Source organism: Papaver somniferum, chromosome 6 (genome assembly GCF_003573695.1).
Source record: "Papaver somniferum cultivar HN1 chromosome 6, ASM357369v1, whole genome shotgun sequence".
NCBI lineage: Eukaryota > Viridiplantae > Streptophyta > Magnoliopsida > Ranunculales > Papaveraceae > Papaver > Papaver somniferum.
Window position 1 is genome coordinate 103,094,069 of NC_039363.1, and position 21,910 is coordinate 103,115,978.

Sequence of the window (21,910 nt, forward strand, 5' to 3'; positions counted from 1 at the left end):
CTTCTTCCCCTTTGGAGTGGTGAAGACTAGTCCTAAGCCCGACCCATCTTTATTGGAAGACCCGTCTACAAAGACTTCCCATCGCGTCGGACTACAGGTTTCGAGGAGGTCGGATGGATCTTCTCGGTCTTCTTCCATGCCTGGAATGTCTTCGACTTTGTTCTCATCGTTTAAAGGGAAATATGCCAGAAAGTAGGCTACTGCCCGTGTCTTTATTGCCGTTCTCATCTCATAGAAGATATCGAACTGTTTGATTTGAGCATTCCATTTAGAGATCCGTCCCGACCTTGCTGCATTGTCAAGCACTGTATCTACGGAAGACTTCGTAAATACTCGAATTCTGTGAGTTTGGAAATGCGTTCGAAGCTTTTGTGTTGCAAATACTAAAGCTAGTATCAATTGCTCAATTTTGGTGTAGTTATTCTCTGCTGGGTTCATAGTTTTGCTTATGAAGTACACAAGCTTCTCTTTTTCCCCCACATTTTTGACTAAGACCGCACTTATGGCATAACTCGTTGCCCCGAGATATAGGGTAAGCACTTCGTCGGGCTCGGGTCTTTGTAATACTGGTAGGCTCGCGAGATGTTGCTTAATTTTTTGGAACGTATCCTCACACTCCTCACTCCATTTGAATTTTTCTCATTTTCTTAACGTCCCGAAGAAATCTTTACATTTATCCGAAGATCATGAGATCAATCGCCTTAGTGCTGCTAAGTTTCCGTTTAACTGCTGCACATATTTTATGGTCACCGGGGATGACATCTCCAACACAACTCTAATCTTGTCCGGGTCGTCTTCTATACCTTTATCGGTAATTATGTATCCCAAGAACTTACTCGAGGTAACCCAAAAAGTGCATTTGTCCGGGTTTACTCGCATCTTATATATTCTCATAGTTTGAAAGATTTCCCTAAGATCATCGATGTGGTTGGATGCTTCTCCGCTTTTTACTAACATGTCGTCCACATAAACCTCAATGGTGTTGTGTATTTTGTCCTCGAGCATATCTTCCACCAACCTTTGTGGCCCGACGTTCCTCAATCCAAATGGCATTTTAGTGTAGAAATACAACCCTCTAGGCGTAAAGAAAGACGTATGTTCTTGATCCTCGGGATCCATGGGGATTTGATTGTATCCCGAGTACCCGTCTATTAGTGTTATCGCCTTGTATCCAACTATGGATTCCACTAGCTGATCGATACTTGGGAGAAGGAAGCTGTCCTTTGGGCAAGCTTTATTCAAGTCGCTGAAGTCAATGCAGATCCTAATTCCTCCATTCCTTTTAGGTACTATCACCATGTTTGATATCCATTGCGGGTATTGAGCCTTTCGAATGATCCCAGCCACTTGTATCTTTTTAAACTCGGACTCTACCGCGTCTTGTAGCTCGGGTGCAATTCTTCGCATCTTTTGTCGGATCGGCTTGAATTTGGGATCTATCCTTAGATGATGTGAGCATACCTCTGGGTTGATCCCATCCATATCATGCATTTTCAAGGAGAATACATCCATGTGTTACCTCAATAGAGCTATTAACTCGTCTGTTTGTTCGTCCGATAACAGGGTTCCAGTTCTTACCATCTTCGATTTATCTTCGGTCCCTAATTTAACCTGTCGGGTAGATTTTAAGGCCGAGAAATTGGGCTTTGGTTCCTTCGAATGCTCGGTTTTCCCTTCAACCGACGCCGCCTCCTTTGATTGCTATAAGATCTCTTTCTCGCCTGTTTCGTAAGCTGTGATGGCCTGTGAGAGCACCTTTTCCAATTCTTCCCCTGCTTTCATCTCCTTGGCTTTGTTCTTTTCTCGACGCTGTGTTGATCGTCTTTCTTCATTTTGCTGGATATTCAACTGCGTACACTGTCTCGCGGCTTGGGGGTTTCCCAATACTTCCATCACCCATCGATAAGATATGAATCTTAACCTTTAATGATACGCCGATGCCACCCCTTTGATGCGTGCAATCCAAGGTCTGCCGAGGATCGCCTCATAAGGTGATACGAAATCTACCACAAAGAAGGTGGTAAGCGTGTCCAAGTATCCCTCTCCGTACGAGACTATGAGAGTGACTTCTCCCGTTGGTATAGTCACGGTACTGTTGAAGCCGTAAATTCGATAAGTTGACGGGATTAAAATGTCATCAGAAAACTCCATTCTTTTAAACGTGTCGTAAAAGAGGACCTCAACTGAGCTCCCACTTTCCATCAATATTCTTTTGAATCCCCATTCCTCTATGATCAAGGTGATCACTAGGGGATCTCCATGTGCTCGGCCATTCGAGGGAACATCCTTTGCTGAGAAGGTGATCGGCTGCATCATCCAAGGTTCCATAGGTAAGGTTTTTGCCACACTGAAGATCTATTTTCCTGCTCGATGATAAGAGTCTAATTATGCATATTTATAGATCATTTCAGAGGCATTTATTGTGTCCCAAGTGCTTAAATGTTCCATCTTATGACAAATCTTGTATTTTGCGCATATATCTGTTAAAGAATAATTTTGTCGGAATAATCTCATTTTTCTCTATGTTACAGGTAGTTGAGTAAATGGTGAATAAGAGAGCAGCAGTGTGGTTCAAAGGAAGTGACCATGGAGGACCCGATGGCGCAACAAGTCAAATTCTGGTGGTGGGTTCAACATGTTGCTTCGGTTCAGAAAATAACCAAAGGAAAACATCTAGGCTATGTGTTTGTGTACAACATCCAAGTATCCCTTGTTTTCACTTTCTCTTATCCATCTCCGCATGTCTTTCCCAGAACCTAACTCTACCAATCTCGTCTACAATTAACTCCATCTCCCTGTCATTCCAGTATTCAACATCGACCACTCTCTGCCACCTTCTCTCCGACTGACAAACCCATACCCTACTTCCATCTTTCTCTAAATCAATCAGATGCTCAATTCCTACTCCAATTATTATAACCATTTCAACCTAACCCTAGGCTACGAATTGTGCAAGATTAGGTCGGCTGATTTCTTTTCAAAAGTGACGGGATAACAAGCTAATGGTCTGCTGAATTTGTTGCTACTTGCGAACTCTAACAACTGCAGCAGGAAATTGACAGTAATATGGTGAATGTGATGGACACAAGCTACAACGTTATCAATTTAGGTCTGAACCTAATCTCTGTACAAAATCGAAATTGCCGTCTGTTGAAAGAAATAGGGTGGCTGGTCAGTGGTGAGTTTAATCACATCAAATCCCTAAATTTTTGATTTTACTTTATTAAAAATGGGATTGAAAATTGGGAGAACTATTGTATAAATTGGGAGGGGATTGTAAGGGAGAAATAAAGCCCGGACTAGCCGGAGCAACTAGCAGTAGTGAATTAGGTTTAATTTCAATGTTTGTTATGTTCTAAAATCTCTGCTAGGGCAGAGATGAAACCCTTTAATAATTAGAATTTCTTTGTTTGATTTACTTGTTCTTCATGGTGTTTTGAATGAAAAGAATGATTTAATCTCTGAATACTAGCAATTTACTCTCACCTTGTATGTGAAGCATCCATGGTAGTTGGAACAATTATTTGTTATGTATTCAAGCCTATATGAAATGATTTAGTTTAATTTGTGATTATCTATGCTTTAATCAGATAGATAATGCTAGGGATTGACATATTTTGCTGAGGTTAAGTCATTCATTTGTATATGTGATTGTATCACATCTTCAAGGTAGTTTGAGGCTAGCATCTCTATAGCTCCTTGATTGAAAAGAGAACTAGTATATCAACTAGGGAATTTCTATGCTTTTAGGGGGTGGATTCAAAGCCCTAGTTTATCTTTGCATTGTTTTCAATCTTGGTTCTTTTGCGTTTCATCAAAATCATCTAGTCGTTGGTTAAAGATTTTTCGTGGTTGTAGTAGTGAAGGTTCAAACTCACGGATTTGTGAAGGATAATTATTTTTTAGACTTAATAAAAATAAATAAATAATTTTATATGCACAATATTAACAAAATATGGGAGAGAATTTTTACCGGGGATCAGGATTCCACCATTCACCAAAATTTATGTGATTCAATAACAATTCTTATCATGCAATTCTAGACAATATAACTCCAATCAAAGGAAATTGTGATTCTAATCATTGCCTAAATTAGATTTTGAAAACATCCACTGTTAATCGCGAGCATGAAGTATCAAAAGCAATTTACTAAGCATACTCCATCAAGAGAAAACATAATTGATTAATAAAAATCATTTACTCCATTTTTATTCGGTGCAATTAATCATAAAAGAGTTGCATAAATAAATTTAAATAAATTTTAACACATAAATTTTGGAAGAATGGGTTCTTCCGTCACCCCTGGGATTGGGTTTAGCTACTCATGATGAAAAACCTCTCAAATTGATTCATTGATACTCAAAAGTTGTTTACAATCAAGAGAAAATGGAGAAAAACGGTTTACAACAGTGTTTGCGACACATATAGAGCGTTCAAAAAGAACGATACAACAGAGGTGCTGTTGTTCCGAAGTCGGGGAAAGGAATTGAGTATTGTCGCAATTAAGCGACACTAATCAACGACTGTCCCTGAGGGTATTATGTTCTTCGTGTTCTTCCTTGCACCAGCAGCAAGCTTTTGTCCTGCGTGACTTTCTTTCGATTCTTCTCGGCTCCTAAACTCTCCCAAAGACTCTCCCACTCTTCTAAACTCTTTATCCTTGTATTTATAGTGTTTTAGAACAAAAATATCCGACCATAACACCGTATAATCTCCCATTAATCCCGTCATTGCTCGCTGCCCATATTTAACAATAATTTCCATTTTTGGATTCTACACATGTAAACTTTGATCCTGCACGCTCTAGTTAACCTTCCCCACGCCTCCGAAGTCATCGAACTCCTCCAAAACACTCCATGCATGGCAAACACACAATCAAACTCGTGTTACAGGACACGTTGCTCTGTTTTGAGATCGTGACTCAAACCAGGATTTCCAGCCAATTCCGATCGAATCCGATGCCCACAATGTGTTCCCTATCCCATATCACAACTTCCCACCAAATTTCAGCGATTGAATCGCACTAAAACACCTTCATTTTCTCGATCACAAATCTGCCAGTTTTGAATATATTTTTCCCGCCAAAAAGCTGTTTTTGAATTTAAAGAGAAAATGGATGCCCCTTAACCAAAGCTTGGGTGCGAATAGGAATTGGGTGGAAATAGTAATTTTGGGTGGAAATAGTAATTTTTATGGGTTCCTCCGGGACATTTCTGGGATGCTTCCGATGCATTTCTGGGGTGCCTACGATACATTTCTCCGGGGTGTAAAACACTGCTTTTTGAGCCCATTTCGCCGCAAGGGCTTATTTCTCTAAAAATTCCTACAAAGACATAAAAGAACACAATAAATACAAAATTGAGCACTAACAATACATACAATAGAGACATATTAGACACATAAATGCGTCTATCAACACCCCCAAACTTATTATTTGCTAGTCCTCGAGCAAATTTATTCTAGAAAGGAAAATCATTTGAACCCCTAGGTGGCCCTAGTGGCGGAGTGTTGTCTCCGGAGGGTTTACCAGAGGTGTACCAACAAAATCTTTACTCCATACCCTAGCTATCTACGCAAAACCTTGGAAAACACTAAAGAACCTCCTTGGGTGGCATACAATTATTGACTCTAAGAGGAAGAACCCTGATGCGAAATTCCAATTGTTGTACACGAGTTTGCACTCAAGCATACTAAAATTCATATAAGTGACAGAGATCTACTAAGATAGTTTCACGATGGACATCATACTCGGAGTCAGACTAATCACATGAAAAGATTAAGAAGATGGAAAAAGAAAAATGTAGATGGCTGAAAAGCGAACGGTGTTTCCCATATCTGTCTGAAGGCCTCTGCCAAGATGAACCTAACCTAAATGACTGAGATACCGGTCTGACTAATATTAACACACTGGCATATACAAGGGAACCAGTGGTTAATAATCCTAACTCTAGGTCAACACAACTGGCATATACAAGGGTACCAGTGGTCGACTTTATTAAACACACATTTATTTAAGAACTAACACATGATTGGACCTTGTGGACCGAAGCGCATGTTTCTTGTCAGCAGATTACATGGTGATTCCCGTGGATCCTGCATTCCACGCTTGTTTAGGCGACGGAGACAGGGAGAACACACACATATTGCTATCCAAGTGTTAGTATTTATTCCGATTGGTCTACTGGTCTGGTCTAATTTTTTTTTTTTTTTTGAAAAGGTAACTCAGTCACTCTATTTCACCCTAGCAAAGGTAACAACTTGAATCGTGTGCCCCACCAAATCACTTGAAATAAAAGAAAACTAAAAATAGAAAGTGAAAAGGACTCGACGAGATATGGCGAAACTATCATGTTAATTCTAACACCTGAGCTCTGTGCTTTTATGAATAGACTCTATAGATGTTTCCATCTAGTCAGATTGGTTCCTCAACTCCTAAAACAAAAATGTTTCCATCCACTTAGATTGGTTAGTGCTATCCTTAATAGGCGTAAATTTCTAGGCTCTGGAGTTTATTTATTGCAACTAAAAAGTTTCTCCCATACCCCCAAACTTAAAATTAACATTGTCCTCAATGTTCTAAAGATGAAATTAAAAGCATGAACAAGGAGAGACAGTTACTATTTGAAGCAAAAGAGTGAAGGAAGGATATTACCGGGTTGCATGAGATTGGGTTACCTCCCAAGAAGTGCTAAGTTTATAGTCTTCAGCCAGACTAAGAAAGGTTTAATCACCTCGAATCATATAGCAATAGCCGAAATAATTGTGGGTTATCGAAACCAAATAGAGCTATCACAAGTAAAAGGAATCTGCAACAAGCCAAGAAAATGAACATGTACTGCATACCCTTATCTAGTTTCCTGATTAAGATACCTATGTCCCATTGTGGTTCAGGTTCAGGTTCTATGAAAGGATCTTGATAGAATATTTTCATTGGATGCACTTCCTCATAACTAAGATCCAACAATTCAGGTTTAAAAGTATGGAAAAACTCAATTAAAATTAATAACAACCTGAATAACTGGGGATCCTTAAAGTCAATCAGATTTGACTTACACAGCTGACCACAAAGAGAGTGGTGGTCTTCCTTAAACAGATGTGTCGACCCTAATCTCCTAAAGTAATTAGGTTTAGTCTCAAAACTTAATAATTGACACATCTGAAATTTATATGTTCCCACAATTGGTAGAAAAGTTTTTGGTGGAAAAACAAAGTCAATCTTGGTATTATTGCCTGGGCTAACCTCATCAACCAGAGGATGGGTTTCTAACAGTTGAGACTCGTGTTGAATATTATTGAGTTTGGGAAAACGAGTACGAAGATAGTCTTGTAAGATGGTTGAGGCATTGATGTCAAGTCCCACGTGAGGGATTTTTGTAAGAGTTAAAGAACATGGAGAATGATAATCACCCCCAAACTTAGAGTTTTCGGCGTCTCTAGGTAGACTGGTCATAATCTCCCTAATTTCTAGGTCATCAGATTCCTGAAAGTGGGCGATTGATTTTTCTAAGTCAGGTTCATCCCCGCTAATCTCTAAGAGTTCATCAAAGACTGTTGTTTCTAAATCGTTTGACTCGAAAACAGTACTCTCAAGATAAACTGGTTCCTCTAAACCATCATCGGTTTCGTAATCATCGTCTAAAACGGGGGTATTTCTAGTCAAATCCTCGTCCTTTTGAATAGGTAAATAATTATTAAAATTATTTGGATTTGAACTAGAAAGATCATTATAATCATCATCACCATCCTCCTCCTCATCATCATCACAATATAATTTTTGATATTCACGAATTCTCAAGCTTTGTTCCCAACTACATGGTCTATGTTTATAATATTTCTCATAGATCGTTAGAGGTGATTCCTCAATAAAAGTTGGAGTATCCATATATCGCTGCCCACGCATATATTCACCAAGAGTCATTTCCGAAGACGTCTCTTGATAACGAGAATTTCTAGACATATATTCTCGTAACGTCATCTCAGGTGGCGTCTCCTGAAAAGGATTCATCACCGAGGAAACACAAACTACAGAGGAATTCTACACAATCACAAACAAGTATGACTCGACCAAATCAAACCTATAAATTCTAGCAAACAAAAAGCATGATGGATCCACTTAGATTGTTTCTAGACCAGCTTCCATCTTTCGAAAGGGAATTCGTTGCAATTTGAGCAAACCCCTCTGGAATCAATCCGAGTCAAAGTAAGTTGAATAGAGACGAGGGAATCTTAGTAGAGCTTTGATACCCAAGGCCTCACCACATTAGAAGGCGGCACAGTCACGCATTCAACTCACAGAAACCATCATGAACTTTGAAGTGTGCTTAAAGAGCAACCAATATTTTTCGAACGAGTTTCCTATTAAGCTCGTTACCCTATTGGTCTCGTTCTAGTCAAAATTTTAGGCTTAGGATCGCGTTTGGTTTCGTTTTCCTAAGGGGGGCAAGAAGAGAATGGTGATGAAATCCGAACCCTTATCTTGTATTGGCCAGGCCTTGCCCTTTACTAGGAATTTAAAACAGCCGTATTCAAGTCCTCAGCATATATTCACCTTAAGGAAAACAGTAAACCCGCTTGCAGGAGATTCGCGGGTGTTTATAAGTTTACCCCCCGTACCAGACGGGCGAAGAACCGCTGTAGTCGACTCGGGCCACTGACTCCGGTGTCAGTGTGCGAACCCGAGGGGCCGAAACGATATAGTAATCGTCGTCCTTCCCTGCAAACAGTTTGTATTTTTTTTTTTTTTTAATTTATAACCCTTCCGTAGGGTTTTAAAAATAATGTCCAATGTTCAATGTCCGGAAAAAAAAATAATGTCCAAAAATAAAAGATTACAAAAATAAAAACTTTAATTACAATTTCTAAAAAAAAATATTAATAAAAAAAAATATCTAAAAAATAATAATAAAAAAAGTCCTTCGTCTTCTTTTCGTTCTTTTTGCTTTAAGCTTTTCTCATAGTCTTTATGAAATCGCCAAAAATCTTTGACAACTTCTTCTTTTTGTTTTCGATCCAAGCCTCAAAACTTGTATCACATAGACAAATACCCAAAGAACGTAAAAAAGAACAAAGAAAAATAAATCTAAAAAAAAAGTTCTACCTAAACACAATTCCGCGTCGGCGGCGCCAAAATGGTTAAAGATTTTTCGTGGTTGTAGTAGTGAAGGTTCAAACTCTCGGATTTGTGAAGGATAATTTTTCTTAGACTTAATAAAAATAAATAAATAATTTTATATGCACAATATTAACAAAATATGGGAGAGAATTTTTACCGGGGATCAGGTTTCCACCATTCACCAAAATTTATGTGATTCAATAACAATTCTTATCATGAAATTCTAGACAATATAACTCCAATCAAAGGAAATTGTGATTCTAATCATTGCCTAAATTAGATTTTGAAAACATCCACTGTTAATCGCGAGCATGAAGTATCAAAAGCAATTTACTAAGCATACTCCATCAAGAGAAAACACAATTGATTAATAAAAATCATTTACTCCATTTTTATTCGGTGCAATTAATCATAAAAGAGTTGCATAAATAAATTTAAATAAATTTTACCACATAACTTTTGGAAGAATGGCTTCCTCTGTCACCTCTGGGATTGGGTTTAGCTACTCATGATGAAAAATCTCTCAAATTGATTCATTGATACTCAAAAGTTGTTTACAATCAAGAGAAAATGGAGAAAAACGGTTTACAACAGTGTTTGCGACACATATAGAGCGTTCAAAAAGAACGATACAACAGAGGTGCTGTTGTTCCGAAGTCGGGGAAAGGAATTGAGTATTATCGCAATTAAGCGACACTAATCAACGACTGTCCCTGAGGGTATTATGTTCTTCGTGTTCTTCCTTGCACCAGCAACAAGCTTTTCTCCTGCGTGACTTTCTTTCGATTCTTCTCGGCTCCTAAACTCTCCCAAAGACTCTCCCACTCTTCTAAACTCTTTAGCCTTGTATTTATAGTGTTTTAGAACAAAAATATCCGACCATAACACCGTATAATCTCCCATTAATCCCGTCATTGCTCGTTGCCCATATTTAACAATAATTTCCATTTTTGGCTTCTACACACGTAAACTTTGATCCCGCACGCTCTAGTTAACCTTCCCCACGCCTCCAAAGTCATCGAACTCCTCCAAAACACTCCATGCATGGCAAACACACAATCAAACTCGTTTTTACATGACACGTTGCTCTGTTTTGAGCTCGTGACTCAAACCAGGATTTCCAGCCAATTCCGATCGAATCCGATGCCCACAATGTGTTCCCTATCCCATATCACAACTTCCCACCAAATTTCAGCGATTGAATCTCACTAAAACACCTTCATTTTCTCGATCACAAATCTGCCAGTTTTGAATATATTTTTCCCGCCAAAAAGCTGTTTTTGAATTTAAAGAGAAGATGGATGCCCCTTAACCAGAGCTTGGGTGCGAATAACAATTGGGTGGAAATAGTAATTTTTGGGTGGAAATAGTAATTTTTATGGGTTCCTCCGGGACATTTCTGGGATGCTTCCGGTGCATTTCTGGGGTGCCTACGATACATTTCGCCGGGGTGTAAAACACTGCTTTTTGAGCCCATTTCGCCGCAAGAGCTTATTTCTCTAAAAATTCCTACAAAGACATAAAAGAACACAATAAATACAAAATTGAGCACTAACAATACATACAATAGAGACATATTAGACACATAAATGCGTCTATCAGTCGTATCAACGCACAACCAAAACCCTTTTGTCACTCTTGTTTGAATCAGTTTAAGTAAGACTTTAGAATCAATTCTACACCCACCTTGTCCCTGTGGATCGACCTGTATTTGCACTATACACAATAAGGCACTGTGCACTTGCAGTTTAATATTTTAGGCATCTTTCTAGTCCTACCACTCGATCCCTCTTTTGAATCCTAGAGGTAATGTTGGTCCCTAGGTCGAACCCTTGAGTTGCCGAGTGCGAGATGGTATTTCAAATAAACCGAGTTACGCAATCGATCCTCACTTGGTGCACTGGTATGTAGGGTTGGGTAGTTGTCGGCGCTGTCTTAACAAAGTGTCGCAAATACCCATCTCGGATCAGATGCTGGACGATGTCTTTTACCTCTCGACAATTGTTAGTCGAGTGACCTCGGTACTGATGGTAATGGAAGAACTCGGGATGATTTCTTGTCTCGAAAAATTGGATGCCCCTGGTCTTGGGGTATCTAATGTCGCTTTTATTTTCTACTTCCTTGAATATTTCTTCCAATGGTGCGTTTAGAGGCGTGTAAGTTCTTGGTTCCTGACGAGGCTTCTTTCCCTTCTCGACCCATTCCTTCTTGCCCGAGACTTGCTGTGGTTCCATCGGCCTTTTTCTGATCGTTTTGGATTTCTCTGAAAAACAGGCTCCACCGCCGCACTGGCTTCTTGTACTCCTCTATCCTGTTCACCCTCTTGTATCTCCTCTAGTGTGATGTAATGCTCTTACATCTTCCTCATCTCCCTTAATGTTTGTGGTTTCTCGGTGTACATTGCTATCCAAATAGGGTCGGATTTTCTTAATGAGTTTTCAAACCCCGAAGATCTGTTGATCGACAGGGACCTTTCCGGTATCGAAATATAGCTTCCTACATCTATCTGTTAGATACCTTAAGGGTTTCCTGAACCTTCGTGCCAGTGTGAACAACTTATTTACCTTTGGGAGAGCAATACTATTATGTGTATAGGTTCAAGAAACGTTTCCACTAGGACACCATAGTTTCCAATGGACTCATAGGGCATTGTATAGAACCAGTTCTTTGCCTCGCCTTCCAGACTTGCCGGAAAAAACTTGCACATAACCAAGTCACAGTTCTTCCATTGCAATAGGGACATGCTATACATCTTGATATGCTCCCATGCGTCGCCAATTCCATCGAACCTGGAAGGAAAAGTTGGGAGTGTACAATTAGGGGGAATGGAGCTCGCTCAAGTTCCTTGGTGAATGGAGTTTTCAGCGCTTCGCTAATCACTTCTGACAGCTTATCGTCCTCGCCACCTCCAGCCAATTTCTTGACCATCTCCTCAAGCTGCTTACGTTTGGCCTCAGTTGCCGCCTCGGGTCTCCCGTTATGCACTTCCTCATCAGTTGAAGAATTCTCGGGAGGACCGTATCCGCTTGTCGTTCGATTAGGGTCGGGTATGCGCCCTCGGACAAGGGGTGGAGTTCTGGTTTTCCTTGATCGGGTATGGTTGCTGGAGGCCCCTTGGATCGAGAACCCTCGTAACCCATACCTCTGGTTTCGAAGCTGATAGTTTTCATGCTCTAGTGCTAGATTCCTTCTCTGCAATTCCCACATTATGTCTTCCTTCCTTCTCTGGTTGTCCAGGATTTCTAGCAATGTCGGGTCGGTACTCTCATGACTGGAATGACCATTTACATGGTTCCCTACCATGTTGGGTGGTGGAACTGGTGGTGCCATAGGAGGAACTACAGGGGGAGCAGTTTCCACTGGTGGGATGTCTCTGGTAGGATCTCCCATCTCTAGGTGCACCCCTCTAAGACTCTCGCCTTCTTGTTCCAAGGCAAATCTGTATTCCGCGCGTTGCCTTGCTCGTCTACGGTCCTCTCGCATCATTTGCGCTTCCTCGTCGTCCTCCGTGTCCGATGCGGTCATTCCATCTCTCATATATTCTAGTATCATTTGGCTCGGGGTGATCCTTAATCTTCTCGGAGAAAGATCATCGTCTTGGCCTAGGTCGACCTCCTCGTTGACAGTTGCCATGCCTCCGCCCGGTACCTGGGATTCTTCTTGCTGATGTTGTCGACTGTTTTGTCGAGAGCCCATTACTCCTTCCTGCGCGCTAGTTCCTGCTACCGTTCGATTCCTCAGAATCCTGCCCATTCCAGAAGTACTTGCCATCGGCTCGGGTGTGATTGATACTCTTCGGCTCGCCCTCCCCTACCTACGTCAGCAAAATAAACAACACCTCACTTTGGACTGTTTTCGAAAAGGTTAAGGAAGAAGTACAACAGTTCTGAATTTCAGAAGAGGAAAAAGTTCAAACAAGTACGATTCCTTTTTACTTCAACATGCTGAACTCAGTAAACCAAGTGATTTTGACTGATAAGACGACCTTTTGAAATGTTATTTTTCTATGTCGCTTTCGGTACTTTTCCTATGCATTAATCATTATTTTTCCTAACATTCTTTATGCCAGAAATCATTAATCATCCGTACGCTTGATCGGAAAATTTCTTTCCTGGCCAGGGTTTGTAACGATGACTTCCGCTAATCGCTTTGCCGGTGTCTCAACTACACAATTTGTCAAAACAAGGTTTCTCGACCTTTTGGCTTTCCAACGGCGCTGTAAGGCTCTTTTTATTGGATCAGGATGAGACTGTCATCGAAGTGCTCACCATACCCTTTCTAGCCATAGCTTCGGAAAACCCTAACTCAATGATTGTGAGTTGATTTCGCCGCTGCTACTGTTGTGTTTAATTAGCCCACGACGAGATATGACCAGTAGGATGAAGTTTCATTCTAGCTTATACCAAGAATCAAAGATGATCCTTTTGGGAGCTTCAAAGTTTTCTTACAACTCGTCTTAGTTATAGAAGAAAACACGGTCGACCATAACTCAAACCTAAGATCTTAACTATCTCAAAAGGTTTTGACGTAAAGAAAATATTTTCAAAGGGAAACTAATCATAAATTTCTTTGACCCAAGATCGTAAGATGAGAAGATTTTTGTTCGTCAGGCGACAAAAGTTTTGTTTAACAGGAACAAAACAGTTCAGGCCATTGACATAATTTTTCGACTTAAAAGGAAAATTCTGCAAGCTTTACAAAGACTAGATAAGAACAAACGTAGAAGACCCGATCTTGAAGAAGAAAAAGGTTTTAAACGACTCAATTATCAACTCATAACCACAAGAGTTTTTCACTTAGTGGTAACTAACATCCGAAGATTTTTAAGAGCTTTTGAATCTCTCTTTAATGGTTTTGATGCAAGGTATCAAATGATATTACACAGTCTCCTTAGTCGGTGTCAAAATGTAGATGCGTAAAACCCTACTTCTACATCCAAGAGACATAAACACACACCATGAAGTAAACAAGTAAGGGATGCACAAGAACACAAGATATACGTGGTTCGGTATGATTACTTACGTCCACGGGGGTGAAAGAATGATCTTATCATTCGATTTCAAGGTTACAAGGTATGTGAATCACTAGCAAGCTCTCTTTTCTCACTACAAGCTCTTAGTATTCTCTCTCACCTCACTGATTACTTGTCCTCTAGCTCTCGAGATAGCTCTCTATTTATAGCTACAAATGATGATACACCCAAGTTACAGTGTGTGTCGCGGTATATCTTCCTTGATGTCCTTCTCGGGCGGCTGGTGATGCCTCATCCAAGATGTAGGGCCGAACCTAGTGATGTCTTCTCCCGATGTATATTACTTGATGAGTATAAACGATGTCGCTCTTGATGTTCTTAGCCGAGTCTTACTTTGACCAGGTTCTCCTTATCTTCTCAACTACTTCGTCAGTGTATTTATTGCTTTTGTACTCGATGGCTATCTCTTCAGTCACTTTCGATCTTTACACGTATTGTCTGCACGGGTTTTCTTGGTGTCTCTCTTCTCGCGCCAAATCCGGGTAAGATGATTTGGTGCTTCACACTTCGTCTGTTGTCGATGCCCTACTACCTAGGATTACTCCACCTAGATCTGTGGATTATTCACACCTACAATTTTCTTCTCTTTTTTAGGCCTGTAAACTTGAACTCTTACAGTGGTGTCTAGGACTCGACCTTTTGGTCCAAAATCAGATACTAGACTGCCACATGGCTTGAGTGACACTACTCCTCCGGTATGAGCATTATTGTCCCTCATTTTCACCCACTTCTTCTTCACAACTTGTACGAATCAAGTTCCGTGATGTTCTCAACATTACAAGTGCATTCAAACTATCAATTTGAGCAGGCCGTTCGCTTCACTTCTCTCATGATTTATGTAACTATCAATCTATATACCCGCAGTAAATGCATTCAAACTGATCACGGCACATATGACTGACATGTCTACCAATTTGAGCCACACTGCTTGATCAATTAACAGCAACGGAAAACTAAGAAATTTCTTAATATACATGACAGATTGTGATTGATCTGTGGTAATTAATCCCTCCCCCCACCTTATCTCTTTATATGTAGAGGACTCTGGTAGTTGATAGTTTCCTGCTTTAAATTACTTGGTCGCAATACATGCACGTAAGTACGAAAACTCCAGAATTGAATGTTTCCATGGATGAATAGATTTTTTTTTTTACTCTCAAATGTCCTGTCTAAAAGTACAAGAATACAATTGCAATAAGCAACAACGATTATTCTTTCTAGTTGAGTAATTTGGGTTGCCACGACTTGACTAAAATGAAAGTCAAAAAGTGTTCTCCAATTTTCTAGGTCATTTTCATTAGTTAATGCATGAATCTATATTTAATTACGCAATCTCAAATTCCATAAATTCTACAATCTTCGATTCTTTTTTGGCCTAAAAAGTTGACCAAAAAGATATCCGTTACCTTCTTTAGGGTTAAGGATACATCATTTTGCAGGATTCGGGCCATTATTCATTTGACTTTCGTTGACTCCAGAATGAATTCCTTCTCCATTCATGCCTTATGAACTTGACAGTACACGAACTACTAGTAGTTACTTCTTTCTGAGCATACAGTGCGGCAAAAATGAAGGAGAATCGCTCATCTAAGGTACTCAATCCGAATCCCGTCAATGGAGATATTCACACCAGTGTCACCTTGTGGCACCAAGGACACCCAAATACTCTCATCGCCATCTGCTTCTAAGTCTTCCAACAGCTCCGAAATCCCCAACTTAAGATTGCTCTTCATGTGATCCACAGCTACATCGTCCTCGTTCATCATCTCCTTAACACCTCTGCGCATGTTAACAAAAGTTCCTGCAAATTCCCTTGTTGTTGGATTGATCGCATTCTCATCAACCGCGTTTACGTACACGTCAAATTTGGCATAAACATCCGTCTTGATATCAATCCCGTACACAACTAGAACTTCTTCTTCGTATTCTATCTCATTCTTCGTTCTATTGGTTCTAGGCCTCTGAACCTGAACTCTAACGACATTATCCAGAATTCGACCAGTGCGGCCAAAGTCGGATGCTGTCAAGAGTAACCCACCATTATCATTGTTTCTCATTTTCAACATCTGTTTTGCCATATGAGGAGGAACAGCCGGCTTAGGACGTGCATTAATATGACTCCAAGGATTTACAACCTCTTCAAAGGTGTACCTTAGCTTCGTAATGTCAAGAGCATCTCTGATTTTGACCCTAACAAGTTGCGACTTCTCATTGTGGAAAAAGAATTCGGTGTCTAACCAATCAGGGTCTTCAGGATCAATGTTTTTAGAGTTAAGAAGTTTCCTCCATACCTCCCAAAGGCGGTCGATGTTAGAGTGATGTGAATAGAAGATGGGATCGCGAGCAGCGGAGTATAATGATCCCATGTCCTCCCTTTCATGTCGTAAGCTGCTACCCATCCAATAATGTAATGTGTTGTGAGGTGCATTCTCTAAAGTCCCCGGGGACTTGCAATACCCATCTTTGCCGGCTTTAAAAGGGCAACCCATGAATAGTTCTGGCTTTTTTGCGGCGGAAATCATTTGTGTGTACATCAAACCAACGTTGTATGCTTTCTGTTCCTTGCTTGCTAACCCTCTTTCTTTTCCTTGGTAGTTGCTGTCGACCACTTGAGGAGGAAGGTGAGAACCGTCACGTTGTTTATCAGATAATGACCCATTGAGGAACATGTCAGGAACGTGCATTCCCACCGGTGAGTCCCAATTCCAAAATGGCAGAGCAAAAGTATCGTCTCCTATAAGGTCTCCAAGGATTCTTTCATGGAAGTATATCATCATGCGGTGCCACGGAAAGAAGATCCACGACATGTGAACACTCATAAGGGTATTAAAGTGTTGTTGATTATAAGCTCCTGTGCAGAATGTGCAATGAATATTAGCTTGGCGCATGAAGTTACGAGGATCATCGTAAGGAAGTGATTTCATGATGGCTATAGCTTTGTTGTACTTGGCAACAAAATCTATGTCTTGGCTCATGACATGTGCAGGTCGTCGAACACGAATTGGTTGAGCTGACGGATCAGGGAACTGGAAATCAATGATGGGCTCTTCAGAAAGGCGTTTTGGAGGACAGCACTTGACGTGTTTATGTTGCTCCGTATACGATGGATGACAAGTTGTTAGGTTGGGACTCAACACAACATGACTAGGCTTTATATCCTCGGTGTTTACTACAACATGGCCACCATTGCTGTAAAACCAGCTTTCATCTATTATGTGCCGGATCCTGCTTTTCATATCCCTGTCATAAATATATATATTTAACATAATGAAAAATTAAGTTCATTACTTCAAAGAATATCAGCCTAGACTCAAAGGTGGATGACTTACTGAAGTAGAGAACGGCGGGGTTGATTCGGATCGTTCTTTTCTTGCATGAATAAAAGTGAAGAAGAACATAAGAAAACCACCGTGAATACCGAAAGAGCAGTGCACACCCATTTTCTGGGTTCCTTCATGATTTACCAGTCTACTTGATGATAAAAAAAATCAAAAGAAAAGAGGCAAAGATCTGTTGAATGTATGTAAAGAAGACAAGTAAAAGAAAGTAATAAAGTGTTTTCAAGGTGATTTTCTGGATCATTTATATACCAAATACATGAATCTCTATTTAATTACGCATTCAAGAGGATATCTTATAGCTCAAAAAGAATCTCAAATTACATTATTTGTAACATTTTTGCCTTGAAAAGTTGACAAGTATCCGGTTGGAAAGTGTTGTTGCTGCATCATTGTTTTCAAGATTCAGGGCTTTGAATCTGATTGACACAAGAATGAATTTCCATTTATGCCTTCTGAACTTACGACTACTTTTTCCTGCGATACAACTTTATTTATTACCATAGGTAAACCCAAATCACACGGTTTAACAAAATACAGACTAAAACTCAACTCAACATAATCTGACACTTACACAATCTGAAATATCTCTCATATATAAGAAAGGTCTATCCTCAAATAGCTGCACCTGACCTTCTGAAGCATGACATCTTTCTTTGTTAGGGTGTCATCAGAGGAATTGCTCTCTATACCCATGCCTGAACTTGGTGAACTGTAGTTGAGCAAGCACCCTGCACCACCTAGCTTGAACAATCTGAGGGAGTGTATTAACGACTGCCCATTCAAAAGCCTTGACGACTGCTATCACTTCAGCAACAAAGTTAGACCACCACTTTCACCAAAACTGAAATCACCAGATGAATTTCTGAGCAGAAAAGCATATCCTGCATTACCCCTTGAAGCTCCATCACAGCAAACCAATATCACAAGAGAATCTGGTAGAACAAAATTGCATTCCACATTCTTATAGTTTTAACTCTGCTATAATCGAAGTTGAAAAAAATTCCAATATTTCCAATTCTGAAGAGTTATTTCAACTGCATTTGAATTACTTTGTATGAGTTTACAGTTTGCATATATGTAGTATCTATCTATTGCACCTGGTTTATTAGTAACTACGTAGGTACTAATTTGATGAGACGAAACACAACTAGAGCAAATTCATTTAGCCAGGCAAAAATGAAAGAAGAACTGATCATCTAAGGTACTCAATCCGAATCCCATCAATGGAGATACTCACACCGGTGTTACCTTTTGGCACCAAGGATACCCAAATACTCTCATCTTCATCTGCCTCCAAGTCTTCTAACAGCTCTGAAATCCCTAACTTAATATGGGTTTTCTTGTCCACAGTTATATCGTCTTTGTTCATCACCACCGTAACACCTCTGCGCATGTTAACAAAAGTTCCTGCAAATTCTCTTGTTGTTGGACTGATTGTAATCTCATCAACTGCGTTTACGTACACATCAAACTTAGCATAAACATCATTCTTGACATCAATCCCATACACAACTAGAACTTCTTCTTCGTCTTCTTTCTCTTCTCTCATTCTATGGGTTCTAGGCCTTTGAACCTGAACTCTTAGGATAGTGTCCAGAATTCGACCCGTGGGGCCAAAGTCAGATGTTATCAAGAGTAACCCACCAGTATCATGATTATTGCTGTTTCTCATTCTCAAAATTTGCCGCGCCATATGAGGAGGAACAGAAGGCTTAGGACGTGCATTAATCCAAGGATTTTCAACCCAATCAAAGGTGTAACTTAGTTTCATAATATCAAGAACATCTCTGATTCTGACCCTGAGAAGTTGTGACTTTTCATTGTGGAAGAAGAAATGAGTATCTAACCAATCAGAGTCTCCAGGAACATTGTTCGAGGATCTAAGTTCCCTCCAGACCTCCCAAAGGCGGTCGATGTTAGAATGATGTGAATAGAAGATAGGATCACGAGCAGCGGAGTAAAATGCTCCCATATTCTCCCTTTCAGGATTTAAGTTGCTGCCCATCCAATAATGTAATGTGTTGTGAGGTGCATCCTCTACTGTCCCTGGGGCGTTGCAATACCCATCTCCACCGGCTTTATAAGGACAACCCATGAAGAGCTCTGGCTTTTTTGCAGCAGAAATCATTTGAGTGTACATGAAACCAACATTGTATGCTTTCTGCTCCTCGTGTCCTAACCCTCTTTCCTGCTCGTCAAAATTAACATCGACCACTTGAGGAGGAAGGTGAGAGCTGTCACGTTCTGTATCAACAAATGACCCGTTGAGGAACATGTCAGGGACGTGCATTCCCTCTGGTGCGTCCCAATTCCAAAATGGCAGTGCAAAAGTATCGTCTCCTATAAGGCTTCCAAGAATTCTTTCATGAAAGTATATCATCATACGGTGCCATGGAAAGAACATCCAAGATCTGTGGATTTTCATAAGGGAATTTGAATGTTGTTGGTTATAAGCTCCTGTGCAAAATATGCAATGAATATCAGCTTGGCGCCTGAAACTACGAGGATCATCATAAGGAAGTGATTTTCATGATGGCTATAGCTTTATTGTACTTCCCAACAAAATCTTTGTCTTTGTCCATGACATGTGCAGGTCTTCGTACACGAACTGGTTGAGTTGATGGGTCAGGGAACTGAAAATTAATGAAGGGCTCTTCAGACTTGCGTTTAGGAGGACAACAGTAGACAGGTTTATTATCATCCGAGAAAGAAGGATGACAAGTTGTTAGGTTGGGACTCAACACAACATGACTAGGCTTCTTATCCTCAGTATTTACTACAACTTGGCGATTCCCATGAAACCAGCTTTCATCTATTATGCTTAGGATCATGCTTTTCATATCCCTGTAATAAATACATCCAAACAAACACAAAAATATATTGGTTATATCAGAGGTTCAATGATGAATGGGGTTCATTACTTCACAGATCAAAATTTTAGCATTTCATGACGAGGGATTGTTGTTAAACTAATTGACTATATTCATACTCTCTATTTTGTTCTTTTGATCCGACCGGACTCTAGAGCTGGATCGAGAAACCCCTCACTAGCCTTGACAAGGGTCAAAATGTGTTGACTAATGGGGATAAACCCGAACCCTCAAAGTTACTAAAATCACACTGAACAGATGAAAGATTCTATGAACAACTCTCATTTTCACATTATGAAGAAGAAATTTCTAACTAAGTGCAACCAAATGCATCTCCGTTACTAGATTTTAGACATGAAACGCCGGACAAAAACAGGGAGATCTCCGACAAAGTCTTAAAATTCATGGCAGACATTTGCTAATTTCTTATAGAAATGCTTATAAAGAAATGGCTCTGGTTTTAGTTATTTAGTTTTTACTGAATATATGAAGAATGACTTACCAGATTAGAGAATGCTGGGCTTGATTCCGTTCCTTGTTTTCTTTCATGAATAAAGTTGAAGAAGATAATAAGACCACCATGAAAACCAAAAGAGCAGTGCAGACACATTTTCTGGCTTCCTTCATGATTTCCACTCTTGAATGTTTGAATTTGTATAAAGAAAGAAGTGAGAAGGTAAGTAAAAGAAAAAATCTTCAACTGAACCACTCCGTTTTTAATTGATTTTTCCCAACGTGGATGTGACTATAGCGTACAAAAGATTAAAATACTAATGTCATTGGAAGTTGGAATTTTTACTTCTTCTTGTTCTTTTCTTCCATGGTTTGGTTATAGCCCACGTAGGCAAACCCAGGGAGAGAAACGGTTGTATCCTTTTACTGATTTCTTAATTCTCACCGATGATCGACATCTTTTATATCTTGGTGATGCGTGGACCGAGGAGAGTGATTTTGTGCCGTAAACTGATGATCGTAAGGGCGGTTTCCGTAGGCACGGAAATGCTAAAAATACCGAGAAATTTCTCGACTGAGAGAAAAAGCGGCCCCCACAATAGCACCATTTATAATCCCATTATTGAGAGGTATTTCCGAGACCGCATGATCCGCTTTCGCTTTCGGGATATTCTTTTGGTTATTTTTCAGGGTGTCTAGAATAACAAATTGTCGAGTTTTCCAGTTTTGTTCCCACTCTGGAGCTGGCAAACCAGCAGAGTGAAGTCGAATTTCTACCGAGCGGTGTAATATCGATCGGTTGAAATTCCACCGAGCGGTTAAGACTCGATCGCCAGTGGTTAACACTTGGTCGTCCAGTATATTCTATCCAACGGTCCTAAAGTGATTACCCTACAAATATCCGATTCCAGTTTCATTTCTACTCACACCTTTGCTCTAGTTAGGGATTGCTTACTTGCGCATTATAGGCTATTGCGCCATTCCCAACCCAAAGCACACCTTGTGACAGTCGTTATACTCCAATCACCGGTTCGAAAGAACCTTTCATTCCTCCTTAAAAGTACTTTTGTGCTTGCACTGATATCAAGAGCTATGCTTCATT

At 40.1% G+C, this 21,910-nt stretch overlaps 1 protein-coding gene and 1 pseudogene across 1 annotated transcript; both read right to left on the minus strand.

Moving 5' to 3' along the window:
* Nucleotides 1–15,513: 15,513 nt before the first annotated feature.
* Nucleotides 15,514–17,380, minus strand: LOC113291222 (polyphenol oxidase, chloroplastic-like). The gene has a single exon (XM_026540781.1). It carries the CDS (start codon nucleotides 17,378–17,380, stop codon nucleotides 15,728–15,730), a length of 1,653 nt encoding a protein of 550 aa, XP_026396566.1. The 3' UTR covers nucleotides 15,514–15,727.
* A 1,207-nt stretch (nucleotides 17,381–18,587) lies between these two features.
* On the minus strand, nucleotides 18,588–21,148 carry LOC113285986 (annotated as a pseudogene).
* Between the last annotated feature and the right edge of the window lie 762 nt (nucleotides 21,149–21,910).

What these genes read in the sequence shown, in the direction of transcription:
- LOC113291222 (XM_026540781.1), bottom strand. Translation starts at nt 17,380, where the DNA reads ATGAAAAGCAGGATCCGGCACATAATAGATGAAAGCTGGTTTTACAGC.